Source organism: Poromitra crassiceps (assembly GCF_964638095.1).
Source record: "Poromitra crassiceps genome assembly, chromosome: 8".
In the NCBI taxonomy this organism is placed as follows: domain Eukaryota; kingdom Metazoa; phylum Chordata; class Actinopteri; order Beryciformes; family Melamphaidae; genus Poromitra; species Poromitra crassiceps.
Window position 1 is genome coordinate 44755140 of NC_139629.1, and position 20025 is coordinate 44775164.

Below are 20025 nucleotides of genomic sequence, written 5' to 3' on the forward strand. Positions count from 1 at the left end.
ATGTGTTTATGATAATCCATAGGCTATGATATGTTTATAGAATGGAGAATAAAAAAATGCACTTGTCCCTTTATGGATGTCTTTTATGTTTGTTTGTTTGTTTGTTTGTTTGTTTGCTTGGTTGTTTGTTTGTTTGAACTGTTTTTGTTGCTCCTTTTGAAGCTGATGATTATCCCAAATTGTCTGTAGCTTTCCATCCCATGTGGAGAGTCAGGTGTGGATGATTGGCTTCATGGGATCTGTCAATTGTTTGTACCCTTTTTCAATATGTGTTCTTGTGCATTCTCGTGTCCATGACATGTTTCAAATAATATCTAACTACCAATGGGTTGTAACAGGTGGGAAAATGAACAGCTGTGTCTGTTAAATAATCATGCGCCCTGATGCACACAGTCCAAACTCGAAGCATTTCTGTTCATGAGAAGACATGATTCTCTCTTCATCGAAATAACTTTTTCCAGTATCAGCTTGACCTTCCGGTTTGATAGTCGGGCTGTGTGTCAGGTGAACACTGCCCATGGTGCTGAAGATTGGTAGCGTGTTTTGAGCGGTGACTGCTGTCCGTGGTGCTGGATTCTGGGTCTGTAGCCACCTGTGCCATCACACCAACATGGAGGATAGTGTTTAACTGAATGATTTAAATGAGTTTATCTGGCTTGTCTAACCTATCACACATCCATTTGTAGTAATCTCTGTGGTTCCCTAACCACAGAGTGTATTTATGATCATCCGTATTATGTTTAGAGAATGGAGAATAAAAAAGGCACTGTCTTGTCCCTTTATGGATGTCTTTTTTGTTTGTTTGTTTGTTTGTTGTTTTGGCTAACCGAGATTCCTGTGTGTCCCTTCAATAATCAGTCATGTGGACTTACCTTTTCCTGCCTTTATTGATGACTCTCTATAGGTTGGGGATTTGTACAGATGACTGTTTTTACGTGTGTTGGCTGTAGGGCTTCTCTTTGTGTTGCTTAGGGGAGGGGTGGAAAATATTGTTGCATTTTAGCATATAGGCTACACATTTCACTAAATATCCATACATTAATAGATCCAAGGGTGCCTGGTTGGTGTGTATGGCAAATACTAAAAGTAAAACGCATGTTTGTGCAGAAAAGCACAATATTCACTCCCTCGCTGAAATACACTGGAATCTGCATCAATTCTCAATTGTCATTTGTGTGTAGGCTATATAATGTAAGCAATCCTAATAATTTAGGTTAGGACACATTGTGCTCTCAAAACTGTAGAATATGTGCATATAGCCAAGTCTCTAAATCCCTCTTTTTGGAAATGTATTTGCAATGCAATAGCAAAATTATAGACAAATAGGCAGGTGTCCTTTGCCATTTTCATTTGTGCAACGTTGTGTTTGTGATCTGACAGCAGACATGCATGCCATAGTGCCTGCATGGTGTGTGGGGGTGTGCGTGCGGGTGTTCCTTGCCTCTGGGGACACAAAAAAGGTATACTAGACCTATCAAAATGTGCCAAGAAGCTTCCGACGCCTAAACCAACGCCATTTCCTAAAGCATCTGCCACAGCATGACGAAGACTTCAAACTTTTTCCTCCTCACGCACGCATCTGCCTCGGCGTCTTCACGGCTCACATGCTAAATGAAATTCTATTAAATTAAGTTACTATAGCCTAACATATAGCCTATTTCAATGTTTAATATATCACTTAATAAGCCTATAGGTTTACAAGATTTCAAAACGCTATCCATTTCGGTGAAAACACTGAAGTGCATTTAAAATCCTTAATGCAATGATTGATAACCCAGTCGTGAAAGTGTTATAATTTTGCAAGGGATTTTATTTGCTTCCTAGAAAACGCTGTTTAAATAGATTTAGGAAAACGTAGCTATATCAAATTGCAGTTTATTGTCACAAATTGTCTTTGGATTTCGGCACCTCGACCCGTTCTCTCAAAATGCAATGATTAAATAAAGGTTTGAAGGATGTCATGAACAAAGTCGACACACAAATTATATCAATTGGAACTATGTGGGCTCCTTAGCCAAGCCTTGTGAATTTATATTCCAACCCAGTTATAATAAATACAAAACACGTCCAAAATGATGGTATATATCTCGATGAATCGGATAATAAAGCACAATGTGGTTATTTATTGTCTGCATAAAGGATTTTATAAGATAGGAGGAGACTGCATGGGTGCTTCTATCATACTTAATTATAGACGTTTTGCTCTTCATGTTAATTCATTTTCCAGAATGACATTATAGAACTAAAGCGTCTACAACACTGTAGTAAGCATCAAGCCTGGCGTCGTTGTGGATTCAGAGGCGGAGAAAACATTTTCCTAATTGTGTATAAATCAGATGGATAGCTCAGACAGGATTTGAATATCTAAAGAGCCAACCCAAGCCAAAACCCAAGCTTCAAGGTACACATCTGGTGGCGTTTTGGTCTTTCAAAGTTGCCCAAGGTAAAACTATAGCGTCGCATGAGATATTTTCCACCAATAGCTATCGTTGCATGCAGCTCCAGCAGACTCTTTACTCATCCACCTCAACAGAAGCCTATATAGCTACAATATAATATACTTTGCCATGCGGATAATAATGATCAAATGACACTGTAAAGTTCCAAGACAAATAATAAGTTTTCTTTATATTTTCGTTAATAAAGAGCCCATATCGCAGATTAAAGTGGCCCCATGATGGCAGCTCCAGTCGAGGTATTGGACAGCCGGCTTGTTGGCGGGTTTTTTGAATATGGATGTCTCGGGGGCTTTGGGCTGAATCCATTGTGAGGTCTTATCAGGGGCACGAGAACAGCACGAGCCAGCAGAACAATGGCACCAGATGGCTTTCCTGCTCCGATGAATTATTTTGAAGTGACTGAGATATTGGGACCATCATTAAGACTTGTTGAGGGGTGGGGTGTGTCTATCACAAAAAACATGTTATTCTCTATCAACACAATGTCGCTGTGATGATAAAAGCGGCCTATATCGATGATAATAAAGGCTTAGAAATAATATTGGTAGGCCTATATATAAATAATACAATTCATATTTGGTATAGGCCTACTTTCTTTTTTTTCTTTACCCTTTACTTTTGTATATTTGCGAGATGTTTATTTATTTATTTGCGAGTTTTTGATTTATTTAATGAAAATGGCAAGTATAAACAGGTTATGAATGTGTGGTCTAATTAGCCTGCTGCAAGCATGCATCACTTTTATCATCTAGCAAAAATAAATTCAACAACTGACATTCTTAATATTCTACGTTTTGCTGTATTGTTGGTCCAAAACAGATCACTTATTATGATCACAGTTGTCGACATGCGGCTGGAGCCAAGCTGAAAAGAGGGCGTGGCCTGTTCGTGGTGTCCGCCCACAGAGAAAACGCCTGTCTCTCATTTGAGCCTCAGCCTCGTGTTGTAAAAGGGCGCTCAATACAACTGCAGATGTCAACCAGCTTCAACCTGCAAGCAATCCTGGGCTTTAAATGATGAGCAGCGCTGCTACGAAGTCATATTCTGGTAGGTTATTTTTCTACTTTAAAACTTTCATGAGTATTTTTACAGAATGGGACTTCGAAATGACACCTAATGAAATCAATTTGTAGCCTAATAATGAACAAATGTTTGACAGCTATGAATGAAATATGGTTATACTTGACTGTTAATATAGGCTAAACTGTCTGTTTCTTATAGTTTTGCGTTTACTTCACTGCATGTTAACTTTGATGGGACTTTGTTTACGTTTGTATTAGTTCTTAAAATGGTTATGCTGAAAGGTTATGTTGCAAAAACAATAGCTTGCAGTGTTGCATTGTCATTAAAGGCATATGTTATATATTTTACACAAACACAGTAGGCTATTATTATTATTATTTTATTTTTATTTACATTATTTATTTATTTATTTATGTAGGCTATACAAACATTTCCAAAGAAGGATTCGGCGACAACGTTGTGTAGCTCAAACATTTTGACTTCCCACTGCATTGTTGAAACGTCTGTCTTAATTAGGCTAGCAGTCCTGTGTCTTTCTGTCGCTAATGAGGCCGAGTGTGAGAAAGTCTGACCGTCTACATTCTCACTGCAGCTCACGGATGACCGGCTCGCTGTGGGAGAGACTCGTCTGCAGAGTGAGTTGAGTTGAGTTGGAGGTGACTGTGCATGAAAGAAGTCGTCTCAGATTGTGATTCAAGTGAAAAGGAGTTTATGGACCGTTGTGACATAAGACAAACGACTAACATCAACAAAATCAATAAAGGCTGTATACTTTCAGAAAAATCATTAGCATAAATGTATGGTTGTTTTTGTCAGTTTGATCTTTACATGTCAGAACCATTTATGTCAGAATAAACTATACATAAATATTGTCGCTAAAATCTTGGCTAAAAGCAAAAGTTATGGATTTATTGTTCCTGCTAAATTGTAATGGTTTAAAGGAACATGCCAACGTTTTGGGAGACTTGCCTATTTGCCATCTTCCCGATAGTAAGACGAGAAGATAGACGCCCTTCTCTGCATGTAAAAAGAGCAGTTAGCATAGCACAATGAATGGTAGTCAATGGTACCGGCTAGCCTACCCCATACATGCTTACCTGGCAGAATAATTTTCCACAAGCCCTGAGATGCCAAGTTCACTTGAAAATATGTGATTTACACCCTGTTTAAGCGGAAATCTTCACGGTAGCCATGTGCTCCGTTAAGAACTTTTGCAGTGGAGCTATGTGAAAATTTCAGCAGGTAAATGATGTATTTTCAAGTCAACTTACATCTCAGGAGTTGGAGACTTGGATTAGGCCAGGTGAGCAGTTTGGAAGCTGATTTTTTGTTTGTTTGTTTGTTTGTTTTTTTTACATTTTTGCTCATGTTAACAGGGGTGGCTAGCTGCAGTACCATTGACTACCATTCATTGTGCTAAGCTAACTAGCGGGAGCTATGCACAGAGAAGAGAAGGGCATCTTCTCGTCTCGTCTACAAACGGGAAGATGGCAAATGGCGAATCTCCCAAAAATGTTGGCATGTTAATGATTATAACATGATCATATGTTATTAATATATTGTTAATATTTGAAAATGTTAATGATAGACTACCATGGACATAGCCAAGATGACATTTGTTCATAACTTGAAGGCTAATGTAAAAAGAGGAAGCTTAAATGAAACTTAATGGCTTTTCAATGATTCAATGATTTTTGAGTCTGAAAAAGGTTAATCCAATTCACTGGAAGATCAGTGAGGAAAGTTTTACTATAGCCTATCAAACAGAAAATTGAAAAAACTGTGTTGCCAGAAAATAAATTAGACACATTTCTCTTGATCAGAATAGCTTCTCAAATCTTTAATAGGGCCTACAGAATTTGGAGCACATTTCGCATTGCAGCAGTATAGGCCTATCATTCACGAAGAGTGTTAAAAAAAATAAGCTATGTTAGAATGTCTGACTGTCTGTATACCTGATCAGTGCATGCTATCAAAAATTGCATTAACTGTAAACCTTACCTTGAAATAGAAATTCGTTCAGCTGTTTTCTTAATGTGATTATGAATGTGATAATACATATGTCCCGAAAAAGAAAAGGAAAGAAAGAAGAAAGGGGGCATGATGCGAGAGAATAAAGAGGTAAAAAAAGAAAGGGGAGAAAGAAAGAGAGAGAGAAAAGGGTGAGAGAACAAGATAGGCATGGATGCAGGAAAGAAAGAGAGATGGCACTTTCTGCACGGGTGAGAGAGACAATCAAATAAAGCCTTTTTCTCTCTTTTTGTGTTTGTCTTCTTTATAAACTGCGCTGCTAAATAAAGTTTTTTGTCTGGTCTCGTTTCTCAACAGCCAATGCAGAACAACAGTTTCATTGTTTTAATGGGTTTTAGTGACAGATAAATAACCGAAACAACTATTATTATTATTATTATTATTATTATTATTATTATTATTATTATTATTATTATTATTATTATTACGATTATTATCATCATCATTATTATTATTATTATTATTATTATTATTATTATTATTATTATTATTATTATATTCTTGTTGTTATTGACATTAGCTTATTAGGCTAATAATAATCATTATTATGCCTATAGCCTATTTATATCGGTTAGTAGTAGCATCAATCTTAAATTATATTCGGGTAGACATATACTTTTCTTATTCGGCTATTGTTCAAATCAACACGGACGGCCTCCTCCCTGCATGCGCCCAGGTTTACTCAAGCGAGAGCAATCATGCACGCGCCAAACAGCTGAGCCGTTGGACAGATGGGTGCGAGGCTACAGCAACAGCGGGGCTATACTGGAATTTCACAGCCTTCTTTTATACTGGCTAACTATCAAGCCTTCGATGGTGAATAAAGAATATTATTTTTATTTTCTAAACTGGGCATAGGCCAGGGCACAAAAAAACAACAAACATTCAACTGATGATGCCTACTACTAGCTATAATGTTTCTCTTATAAGAATACTAATAAGAATAATGTTTATCTTAATATATAGGTTGTTATTTCATATGTGGTCTCAAATATACACAGCAAATTATCCAGTAAGTCTTTTATGTATTTTAGATTTGAAAGGTTATTTATTTTTGAGTTGAAAACGGTTGGTTGTTTGTCCATTCATCAGTTGAGATATGACTCTGGTTAACTCTGAGGTATGGCTGTCTGATTAAAACAGTTACGGGTGTAAATTTTGTTGGTTTAGAACACTGATAATTTATGAATAAATTCACACATTGTTCATTTTTTACAACGCATTTAGGACTAATCTGAGTTTCTCTGGTTATGGACATTTTGAACGAGCAGTGCCAAGCAACATGATCTTTGATTTGAATGTTCCCGCCTGCAGCAACAGATGCGACGACAATAGAGGTCACGCACTGAATAATTGCGACCAATTTGAATAACTGTCGCACGTCTGACGCGTGCAGGAAATATCCCATGCAGCTTTCCCAGGCTTTGGCTCCGCTGCTGTATAGGAAAACCGTTGGCAGGAGCTCCTGCTATTCTATTCAATGGGGATTTACTCATTGCTGAAGTTATGGGAGCGTCTAAAATGAACCATGGGAAAAGACTCCGGATAACCTGTTACCACACATGATTAAACCCTCTGTCAAGCTATATTAATTTAATTATAGCCTATACACAGCCCGCTGCTGCACAAATGAAAGAAGCAAGGTGCATAAATTGTTATAGTTCTATTTATATATATAGCCTATCAATAGCTCATTAAAAAAGCCTGGGCCTATAGCATAATGACGGTGGTTTCACACGACCAAAGCAAGGCTATACTAGGATAGGTATATGAACAGATACAAAAAAAAGTCATAATATAGGCTTAAATATAAAGAGTTAATTTCCAAAAGGCTATATATCCACATTATGGGCAAAAATAGGATTCAGTTTGCTATTGGCTAATGAACGAAACTATAACGAAAATTCACTAAGCTATCCAATCTATAAGAATCTATAAGGCTATCTGGTAGGAGCCAGTGGTCTTTAATAGTGTTATTATAGCCTATAGGAGGGGTCAGCCGAGCAGGATTTTCTTAAACAAACCCCGTTTCCGGGTGGAAACTGCAATGGGACTATGGAGCTAGCTTTGAGTGCTCACTCTAGCCCCAGCTGTGCGGTGTACATTTTAAAAACTGCGACAGTTCACACAACTTTAACTTGACATGCATATAGCCTACATCAAACTCTTGACTCAAGAGAATCTCAAAATATAAGCGATGTCATGTAGCCTATAGTTTTTGAGATATTAACGTTTGTTTGGCACAACTCATAGTTAACTGCCGCGGTTCCGGCCGGGTGTTTTGCGCATTGCGGTGATTTGTTGTTGTGACATCACGCTGATTCCTCGTATAATAGCATGCCTATCTATAGCCAGATAAGGCCTGCTATATTATTATATTAATAGGCCTACAGCATAGTTCCCTTCTCAAATGTAGACTGGATTAGTTCTTATGGGAATTGTAGACCCCTCGTGGGAATTTCTCTGCCCTCCCCTGAATTAATATGGCGCGCGCGCGGTGTCTATGACAGTTGGACTTGTACAACAGATGGTCCGGAGGCACGCGCCGTGCACGAGTCGCCCCCCCCCCCTCCTCCCCCCGGACGGACCCGCAGGCGCTGCAGCACATCGATAAATGACGTGAAGTGACAGTGAGTGGCTGACTGCTGTGATGGAAGACGGACATGGCGCGTTTTGCTGCGGCTTGTTGTTATTGTTATCTCGTAAATCGTAGGCCTATTCTATGCAAATACAAGAAAACAAAGAATGGATATAAATGAACACGAGAAGCTGTTACTAGCCTACTATTGTTATAGGCTAATTGATATAGCCTATTTTGGCAGTGGACATCCTTCTAAGTTGAGAAATGGCCCAACTAATTTAGGCTATAGGGCCTATAGTTAGTGAATTCAGTAGCCTATAGTTTTACTGTCCTTCAATCAGTGTACGAGGTGACATAGGCTATTAAATAGCCTATGAATCATGCACTCGAAATAAACAGACTCCTCCTGACCACCTCTACAGGTGCACCTTTGTGGATATATGCTTTCCTGCCACCGTTTGGTGATGGCAAGTATTGCAATTCATCAACGTCTATCATACAGTCCATGGTCTCTATGCTACTAATGGAAGACGACTGCATGCAAACAGGCCAACCTGACAACTCAGATACGTGTAGGCCTACGACTATAAGCCTATCTAAACTCATATGGATGAAGCGGTTCATTTTAAATAAAATGAATTGATATGCATAATGTAAAGTGAGGAAGCACATGCCTGCAGAGATTTAACTGAGGAAATTCTAAAATGTTTTGTGTAGGCTTGGACATTTTGATTTTCTTTGGTTATAATGGCAATCACCTTTACTTGAAATGAAATGAAAGAATAACAAAGACGATGTATTAATAATAATAGCATAATACACTAGGCTACTACTACTACTATTAGGCTACTACTTCTACTATTACTACTAGGCTACTTCTACTACTACTACTACTACTACTAGTAATAATAATAATAAAATAATAATAATAATAATAGGTTCATAATAATAAAACATGCATTTTATTTGTACCACGTGTTTCATTCACAGTGAATCTCAAAGTGCAACATAAAAAAGCATGCTAATCAAAAATAGGCTAATCACAAACAAAAGTTAACATGAAAAAGGTTTATGACAGTCTTAATTTTTTTGTATACAATTTCATAACCTCTGCTCATCAGAAACAATCACGCTATCCTGAGCGAGGTCTGCCAAAGTGTCCTTGAGCACGACACTGATCCTCTACTACTCAGAGTCATGCCATTGCTCTACTCCCCTAAATATCTAAATACCAAAACCTATTTTGCAGAGTTGCATTTCTCCCCAGAGCCACCAGGTGGCCCTCTGTAGTCTGCTGCAGGCGGTGGATTTCCACGGATGGACTAAGCTGCTGGTTTCACTGTAAAATTAATGCGGGCGAGGAGATGCAAACAAGACTGGGCGTGTGTTCAAAAGCTCCATTGCTGAATGAGTAGATTTGGCCGTAGAGGCTACTTGACTCCCTAGTAGTGCACTTGGTAACTTTCTCTCTCACTCTGATGTAAGTGCTTCGTTCCTCGTAGCTACTGCCCCTTTAACTTTGAGCCGATTCCCTGAGCCCAACAACAGCTATCCTCCCCCTGATGGATTATTTAACAAGCGGTGAGTCCCATGTCGCCATCTGCGATAGGAGGGGAAAACACTACGGGATATTCTCTGAAGCACATGCTACGCAGCAGCAGTAGGCTAATGTGGGAGAAAAACGAACACGATTGGTTTTTACCTCAAGAATACAAACTAAAGTAGCGGTATGGATTTGCAACAGGTGTTTATCATCCTGCGGGCGAGAAAACAGGCGCACAGGTGAGCTGCATCCTCGAGAAAGATAGCCTAGTAGCCTATTGAAAAGGCGCTCGGGTTTTCGATCAGGTCTATGGGTTAAGATAGGCCTATGCGCATTTTTCTCAACATGTAAAAAATGTGTTTTGGTAAAAAAAATTGTGAGGGGAAAACGGCACACGCTGAAGAATTTACCAACCGCTTTTCATGAGACTCTCATGCGGATTGAGAGTTTTACATTGCCCCTAAATTAACCGGATGACTGAACCACAATGCTGACCCCCATCTACACGGTGAACTAATCGGGTTTAACGCAATCAGCCATGGTGGTGGAGAGGACGCTGCTGGCCGCCAGGCAGGGCGACGTGCAAACCCTCAAAGTGCAATTGGCGGAAAACGTGCTGACCGGCGACGTGAAGGACGTGCTGGGGGCTTCACCGGTCCACCACGCCGCCCGGGCCGGGAGGCTCACCTGCCTGCGGTTCCTGGTGGAGGAGGCCGGGCTGCCGGGGAACTGCCTGGCCAAGAACGGAGCCAGCCCGGCGCACGACGCGGCCGCCACCGGCAACCTCGCCTGTCTGCAGTGGCTGCTGACCCAGGGAGGGTGTCGACCTGCGGTGAGTGGTGGTCGTCGCTTTGATGTAAGAGTTGCTGGACTAGTAGCTGAAGGAGTTGACAATAATAATGTTGTTTCTTCTGACATGATGGCTGCCATAGCCGATACATGTGATCGTTGTCAGGGAGGAGGGGACTATGAAACAGCATTTACTAGCCTACATCATGGGATACTAAAGTTAAAAACCCTCCACTGAAATCCAGTCTATTGAAAGTGTTTTTAGGTGGGCAGCTCTTGAAGGCAGGGTTACCCTACTGTGCCTAATGTAGTAGTACACATTATGAAGAATTAACTTACAAAAACATGACTGAACAATTCAATGTCTGGACCTACATAATTCTATGTAGCTGGAGTGGAGTCTGGGAGAAACCTACCTCCATCATATTGCCAGTGGATCACATGATGATAATAGGCCAGGGGTTTTCAAAGTCTGAGACTGGGGGCCTCCCCTCAGACGCTGATGATTAGGCTATGTTATTTGATCCCATAGATATACACTCAACAATTGAGCCCAGATAGCCCAAGACTATACCAAATACATAAGAAAATGTGTAGCCTATCTGAAGACATTTGACTCTGGCAAAGTGGGAAAAATAGTAACATCCCCCCAAACGTCAAATATCTGAACTATCTCTTTAATGAAATCACACACATTTAGGCTATTCTATGTGCACCTTTTGATAACTTATGTAATAACTAAAATGTATTTTTTTTCACTGCCATTCACTGAGCCTCACTTCAAACTGTGTGGCGCCCCCTGAGGAGGCTTGTCTCCCACTTTGAAAAGCCCTGTAATAGGCCATTATGTGATTCAGATTCAAGATTCAAGATTCAAGTTTATTATTATTTGTCCCCGAAGGGCAATTTGTGTGCAGCAGACATAAAAAGCATAGCGAATACATGAAAAAACAGAACATGAACAAATTAAAACAAACATGGAGCATGGCAGCAGTTTTCCAGCAGAAAAAGGATCAAGTAAACACAGGATAAAATAAAATAAAAACAAAAATAAAAACACACCTCAAAGGATCTGTACGATGTACTTAAAAGTAGTAAAGACACGTACAATGTACTTAAAAGTAGTAAGAGACACGTGCATGAACTTAAAAGTAATAAGAGTCCAGGACTATTTGAGCTCACATAAATAGGTAGGTAAAAAATAAATAAAGATATATCTCGAATATAAAATATATAAAGAATATTTATAGCAGCAATACCTACCTAAGAAGAGAGACAAGGAGAGAGAGTGCATCATCTCCTCCGCCCAGCAGCGTTTAAGCTGCACGAGAGACAGAGAAAAGAGAGCGAGACAGAGAGAGAGAGAGAGAGAGAGAGTGCACTATCTCCTCCTCTCAGCAGCATTTAAAGCTGTTATGGAAACAGGAACGAAGGACAGTTTATATCTGTTTCTCGTAGCCCTCGGAACCTTTAGCCGAAGGCCCGAAGGGAGCAGCACATACTCTGAACAGAGAGGATGAGTATCGTCCATGCGAATGGACATGGCCTTTTTAAGCACCTGTTTGTTAAAAATGTGGTCCAGGCTACTAAAATTTACTCCGGCTATTTTTGATGCCGCTCTCACGATCCTCCCGAGAGAGTTCCTCCCTTGAATACCAAGGTTTCCATACCAACAGATAATAGAGAAAGAGATTACAGACTCGATATAGGCACAATAAAATAGTTTCATCAGAGTCCTGTCAACCTGGAATCTAGCAAGCTTCCTTAGGCAAAAGAGACGTTGTTGACCTTTTTTGCACAGCATTTCACAGTTTAGATCGAACTTCAACTTGCTGTCAAAAATAGTGCCAAGATATTTATAATTGGTCACCAAGTCTACTGGTTGCCCATGGACAACACTGTTCTGGGGAACTGGGGAGGATCGTCTAAAATCAACACAGATCTCTTTAGTCTTTGAGACGTTAAGTTGGAGGAAGGCTTCTTCACACCAGGACAGAAAATCATTTAAAACCTGGCCATGACCGACCTCATCCCCATCAAGCAGGCTGACAATAATAGAGTCATCAGCGTACTTGATGATGAATCTGTCGGCATGACGGCTAAAACAGTCATTTGTATACAGAATATACAAGAAGGCAGACAAAACACACCCTTGTGGTGAGCCGGTCGAGGATGTTAAGAAGCTGGACAGAGTTCCGTTTACTTTTACTTGTTGTGATCTATTTGTAAGGAAGTCCAAGATCCATCCAACAAGACCTGCGTCTAAACAAAAAAGGCGTACAAGTTTCTCAACTAAAATGTGAGGCTGGATCGTGTTGAACGCTGAAGAAAAATCCACAAAAAGCAGCCTGGCGTGGTTCCCACTGCCTTCTAAGTGCTTACAGACAAGGTTGAGTAGGGTAGCTGTGGCGTCTTGTACACCTCTCTGTGCTCTATACGCAAACTGAAAGGGGTCGAGCATGTGCTCAGTTTTTGCTAGGAGCTCTGCTTTAACTAGCTTTTCAAATTGCTTCATAACCAGAGAGGTTAAAGCAACAGGCCGGAAGTCGTTCAAGCTTTTGGGACTGATTATTTTAGCCACGGGCACCACTATGGATTGTTTCCATAGGGATGGCACCTTCTGCTGAGAGAGAGACAAATTAAAAATGAAACTAAAAATAGGACCAAGCTGGTCAGCACATGTTTTTAGTAGGCGACCGCTAAGTCCATCGGGGCCAGGACTTTTCCTGGGCTTGCACTTTTTAAAGCCACAGATTACATCGTGTTCATCAAAAAAAGGATTCAACGGTGGAGCCAGCTGGAGATTGTTTCTGATCTCGGAGTGCTTATTGTTAAAATCATGAACATCAAAACGAACATAAAAATCATTAAGGCATTGAGCCAGCTCAGCGTCTGAATTGTATTCCTTGAGCTGAACTTTTTTTCTACCTGATTCTTTGGTCCCCGTGATCGTTTTCAAGCTGTCCCAGGCAGAGCCTAGATTATTCATTCTGAGCTGAGACTCAATTTTATCTTTGTATTTCAGCTTACAGGACCTAATTTCACGTTTAATTTCTTTCTGTAGATTATATAGATCTAGCCTATTCCCTTCTCTAAAGATTTTTTTCTTCATATACAGAAGCTTTTTAAGAGACTTTGAGACCCACGGCTTACCATTGGGATAGGCTTTCACTAATTTGTCAGGAATAATACAATTTTCACAATAAGAAACCCAACTGCTCACAACATCAGTCAGCTCGTTTATGTCATCGGAGGAATCTTTAAACATGTCCCAGTCGGTCTAACATATACAGTACATGTATCATTCATTCATTCATTCACTGCCCTCTAGTCAGCAAATCCTTGAATGAAAGTTTCTCCAATAACTTCTTCAACCATGAACCATAATCCATATTCATCTCACCTACAACAGGTTGAGTTTATCAGACCTGTTGGTAGTGTAGTGACCTTATAAGTGGGACACACAGACACACACACACACACACACACACACACACACACACACACACACACACACACACACACACACACACACACGTGACACACACAGCTGCCTTTCAAAGAAAATATGCTACAAATCAGATGAGCCTGACATTATTACAACTTTTGTTGCCATTTTGATGAATCATCTTGAGAGGGAGCATACCCTTGCATACGCACACGATGATGATTATGATGACAGTTGATTCATAACACCAGATTCCAAAACATGATAATTTGACCATATTCAAGGGTCATTCATAAAGACTTGAGACTGCTGTTCCTGAGGAAATCAGGTAAAACGTCGTCACCACACTAAATCTAGTTGCTTGTGTGATAGTTCTCACTTTAGAGTAACAATGATTTGGCTGGTTTCAATTATTTTCCAAGCTGATCACCCGGTGGATTGGAAATGTTAAAACTTTGCACCCCTTGGAAACGTGTGAGCTTTTGACAACAGTCAGTTACTATGTTGCACTGCCTCATATTAAATTAAGTATGCAGAAAGATTTGCTTAAGTTTAAACCATCTAGCCCATGAAGAACATAAATGCACAATAACAGTTGCATTTAGCATGATGGGGGTGGGGGGGGGGGGGGGTACTGTGATGAGAGATTTACATGCTGATTTAGGCTGATGGGCTCTTCTCATTCAGTTACTTCAGTCCCATGCTGCTGCTGGTTGAAAAGCAGGAAGTATTCACACACTGTATTTATTGATGGCCCAGGTAAGGAATACAGCAGGCACTTTGAAGGGCTCCTACTAAAAGCTTACAAAGGACTACAAAGTGTTCCCCAAAGTAAATCCCAGTATGACATTAACTTTACCACAAAGTCCCCAAAGTACCACAAACCTTCAGAAAGTTGCACAGAATATACTACCAAAAGTACAGCAAAGCACCCAAGAGTACACGTCTATTAGATCAGCTTTTATTCCATGAATCGTTGCCTCTCTGCATGTATTTCTAAGCAGTTGTCGCCCCCCTGAACGGTTAATAATTCCACAGAAGGCCTATAGCATTGTGGTCCAGTTTACCCATTTTAGTAGGGCTACCATAGGTTGAGGCCACGTCTCGTCATAGACGCTGGTTTAGCTGGCTCAGCCTGGCTGGGGGCGTGGTCAGGGTGGGGTAAAAACCCCCATTCTATCCATTCGGCAAAGTTAGAATTTAGCTGATAGCCCAGCCCAGGCAGACACGATTGGGGATTTAACCACCGCAGTAAACGCACATCTGAGCAGGCGTCTTGTGTTCTGCTCTAGAACCCCCAAACCTGTAGTTTAGAGCCGCAGCACCGTCTTTTGGTGAGTCAGCCCATGAGATATATATGGGTGGTTTTACCCCACTCGTGCGCCAGCCGTTTAACATTTTGTGGGCGTTCCCACACATGCCGACTGTCTCTATGGGATTAGTGTAAAAAAATATGAGCTCAACTCAAAGAGGATGTAGTACAACATGTGTCAACATCCTCACCAAGAACCAATCAGGCACTCTATCTGCACTCGTGTCGTCTGTGATTCTAAATTTGAAGCTTGGAGTAATAAGAGCTCTTTCTTCTACTATTTATTGTCCCAATCACTTTGAAGGACTGAGTGCCTGATAGAAGAGTGCACCCACCGTGACGTGACCACGCCACCGACCGACCAGCTGATAACAGACTCTCAGTTACCACTATAGCAATGCAATCTATTTGATGGGTGGTCTGTGTGTGTGTGTGTGTGTGTGTGTGTGTGTGTGTGTGTGTGTGTCGTCGGTTCATATGCTCCACCGCCTCGCCACTGCACATTTAGCCGCTGTGTTGTTTGAAGGCTTAACTGAGAGTTTCAAAGTAGGGATGTAAGTAGTTCAGTAGTTTTTGAACATTTTCAGCAATTCTTTATGAATACCGTGATAATACGATAACCGCGATAATTTTGGTCACGATAATCATGATGTGAAATTTTCATACCGTTACATCTCTATTTCAAAGTCCCTGTTTGAGTAAGAGTAGGATGACAACAACCTTGCGAAAAGCTATATGTCTATCTTTCGGCATTATCTTCTTTTGATCAGTAACGTGGTCATAACTCGTTTTGGTGCTTCCAACCTTTAGATAATGTGACCATCTCCCCTTTTCTGGATACATTGGTTTGCAGATCAGATCACTCGTTACTTTGGGTGCAGTCATCAATAGTGTGAAACTCACTAAGTTTAGTGTTGTGTGAGTGGACACACTGGTAGGGCTTTCACACCGGCAGGGCTCCGTGCCGGTTCCGGTTCCAGAACCGTAATCTGAACTGGCCGGCGCGTTCAGACCGAAAAAATAATTGGTTCGGAACCTGAAAAGTTGGTTCTCAGCGGAACCAAAAAATAGTTGGTTTTCCTTGGGAACCGTGACATCATCAGTGGGCGTGTCTCATTCTAGGCTGTGAAAACGAGCAGGAAGGAGAAGAAGGCAGTGACAACACAGAGAAAAATAATTTGCAGTGGTCTCCTGAGGAAACCAAATGTTTAGTGGCGATTTGGGCATCTACCGAATCTCAAGAAAAGCTAGAAAGCAGTACAAGAAAGAGCAAGTCATATGCCGAACTTGCAGAAGAGAGGGCCAAGGCTGGGTTCACTCGAACGCCAGACCAAATAATTAATAAACTTAAAAAAATAAAAAATAAACTGAAGAAGGACTACCGAATAATGTCCTCCCACTTTGGTTCCGCTTAAACTGGTGTGAACACGGGCTGGTTCGCCAGAAAGCACCAAGGTTCTGAGACTCCAGAACGGAGCCGGAGCCAGAACCAGAACCGTGTCTGTCTGAAAGCGCTAATCTTGTCTCAAACAAGCCGGGACACAGTCAGCTATAAGGACCAGGTTAATTTCCTCCATAATTCAAATATAAAAGAGTTTTAATCTTTGAACCAAATCGACCAGCTGCAGTGGTTTTCCGAACAAATTATTCCTCCCGTACTGCACTGCAAGTGATGTCATTGATTCTGTTTCCCTCATTTTCATCTGTGCTACAAGAGAATAATATACTGCGTACTGTAGTGATTATGGCTTTGTAATGATTTTCATTTGATGCTCTTCTTCTCATCCCTAAGAATCATGCCTGTCGGTAAAGGCATTGCTAGCAGCACCAATCACTGACACAGGTTCCTAGTTGGCTAACGTTACTTCCTTGTGCTCTGGCTACTGACCATGGGCAACTTTGCCAAAGGTAACGTTTCTATGGCAACTGTGACGGCTCCGATTGATGGGAATTGGGAACTCATTCAAACTTGTGGCTACTCGTGTTGTATTTCACATGGAACTCAGGAATAAAAGCAGGACAAAAACCTACATTCTTAATGAAGTCGGAAGTAGATTGACTGATAGCTTCTAGCCTGGTTAAAGGCATGTTGATCATGTGAACTAGCATTCTGTTTCGCTCCATGCATCCGTCTGGACTTCCACCCACCCCCCAGTGATTTCCAGAAGTTAGAATGTAACCAATCAGGGACTTGCGCCGTGGTTGACGACTACGTAACTGGCCAATCGGGGACGCTGCTGGCAAAATGTTAATGCCGTTTCCCGAAGCAAGGAACGGTAACGTTAATATTAGTAGAGTAAACATAGCCATGAGTGCAGTTATTGCAGAAATAGACTCGATAACTATTAAACAAGAACAAGAGTGTGCACCACCAGCAGAGTTTCTCGGCGGAAAAGACGTTTTCGCAAATTCTTTGGAATGGATTTAGATCAGATTTGATGACGCTGATTGGCTGAAGGAGTTCTCTGTCAAGGGCAGGCAAATACTCCCGCCCACTGAAATCGATGTGATCAGCGGCTGTAAATTCAGACTGATACATAGAGTGAAAGAGAATTTGAGATCACGTTATCAGGAGGGGTTTCACCAGGCTAGATAGATTCTGCAGTAACATAATATAGTAGTGTCACATTCTTTGTTAAAGCATTATGGATAATAGTCCAAGTTCTGAATTGGAAAAAATGAATGGAAAAAAAATTGACTTCCAGATGCCGATGTTTGTTCCAGGACAGGGACAGTTCCGGTGCCACCGTTCTCCACCTGGCGTCCCGCTTCAGTCACCACGAGGTCACCGACTGGCTCCTGAAGGGCGGGGACGTGGACCCCGGGGCCTCCACGGACACGGGCGCCCTCCCTGTTCACTACGCTGCTGCCAAGGGAGACCTGCCCTCCCTCCGCCTGCTGCTGGGTCACAGCCCAAAGTAAGAGCACACCAACACAACACGATGCTTTTCTCCTTCCAACAGGCTACAGTCCACTCTCTTCATTTGGGAAGGATTCTAGGGACGCTAATACATGTTCACCACGCACGCCATTGTCCTTTGGTACAGTAGTTTATTTGTATTGACATTGGGAGGAAAGGGAGGTGATACAGGCAGGCAAATAGGGCTAGCTGTGGTTGGTGTAAGATTTGATACCCATTCGCCCAGGGAATGTATCTGCTAATGAAATTTACCGCACATACCTTATTCAAATGTAGTACTGTATGATGTAATGTTTAAATGTTATTATCACTGCTCAAATCTATAGCCTCTCTGTGTGTTTTCCATCTGATTTGATTGATGATTTTCTTTTGGTATTTTGACTAATTGAACTTTAGAATTCTATAAAATAAAGCTGATTTTGTTGCAGTCCCATTTTTACGATTTATGATAACGTTAGAATATGTCTATCCCAATAAGTTTATTTATACTGCATACTGTATGATACAAATCTAAACATTCTTAGTTTCCCCGTCGTTGCATAACACCAGTGTTTTCCTCATTGTGCCTGAAGCAGATAGCCAAACGACTGCTCTCATGGTTGCCACTGAAATCCACACTTTTCACTTTCTGTGAGCTTATCTGCCCTTAGGACACCATAAGGACACCAGCCCAAATGATTCGATTTTAAACGAGCCTTTCGGTTATATGACTGCTTTAACTTCAGCACTAGTCTGTTTTCCTATTTATCTGTAACTGAAACGGGCTGCTGTGGATCGGCTGGTCTGGATTGGAAGATTCAGATTTCAGATTGCTGCCACTTTAGAAGTCTGACATTGTTAGCTGAGGTGTCAGATCTGAGATCTTCAAGGTCAACCAGTCACTGCTTCTGTCTTCTTTCCAGGAGCTTCTTAATAAGCTTTCCAAAGCAATTCATGTTGTGTTGTGTGCTGTGTGTGTGTACTGTACTTTTCATGTGTGCAAGCAAACCTGTGAAGCCGAAGACAAATTTCCACATTGTGGACAACAATGAATTGAATTGAATTGAATGTTAGAGGAACACGGCAGCCAGAGGTTTGGTCAATAGTTTGGCGTTTATGGTTGGTTGGTTTGGTTGTTTATACAAAGGCAGGGCTTAGGGAGGATTTACATACTGCGCTGGGGCCAAGGAAGGAATCTTGTGTGTGTGTGTGTGTGTGTGTGTGTGTGTGTGTGTGTGTGTGTGTGCTTGAGTAGTAGCCAGTCTATCTTCAGTCTGTACTTCAGAAGGTCAGACCATTCAAATTTGGACAGCGGAAGTTGTTTATATTACATACACTTCCTGAAATGCATGGACTTCACACATGACGAAGATCTGAATCAAAACCCTTTGTCTATTAAATGTTGTCCATGAAAGCAGAAGGAAATCTGTGTCGCGCGAGCCCTTCTTTCTCATTTGAATCTCTGCTCTTGCAGTTTGGCTCTGCACATGTTCAGTGTAAAGTTAAGTGTTAAGTGGAAGTTAAGTGTTAAGTTACGTGTTAAGTGGATGTGTGTACTGTGAGTTCCTCGATACTTGTTCTTGAAAGTGTCCAAGGATGGGGGGCATTGCAGATCTGGCAGAGAGTTCCAGAAGGTGGGGGACGCCACACTGAATGCTCTGGTTTGCAGGTGGGTGTGGGGGATGGAGAGGAGACCAGTGTCTGAAGACCTCAGATTCCGGGACGGGGTGTTAAGGCTGAATTATACTCGACCAAGCTCGTTGGGGGTGGGGCCCCGCAAGTCTCCGTGCAGACCCCGCGCTGGGGTTGATGCCATTATACTCAGAAAGTGATCAGCATGTATTGTACAATGGTAAAATAGTGAGAACAGCCCGTGGAAAAGTCGCAATGAAACGCTATTATGTGCAGTACTCAGTGCGCTTTCACTCTCAAACGACCCC

General features: G+C 41.3%; 1 protein-coding gene across 1 annotated transcript in view; it reads left to right on the forward strand.

Moving 5' to 3' along the window:
* Nucleotides 1-10175: 10175 nt before the first annotated feature.
* The window catches only part of espn (espin), a gene marked incomplete at both ends in the record, with an annotated part of 55502 nt that continues 45652 nt past the window's right edge, over nucleotides 10176-20025 (forward strand). Inside the window, 2 exons of the mRNA XM_083641255.1 lie at nucleotides 10176-10469; nucleotides 17911-18104. Coding sequence (XP_083497381.1) covers nucleotides 10176-10469; nucleotides 17911-18104 — 488 coding nt within the window. The remainder of the gene's footprint in view (nucleotides 10470-17910; nucleotides 18105-20025) is intronic.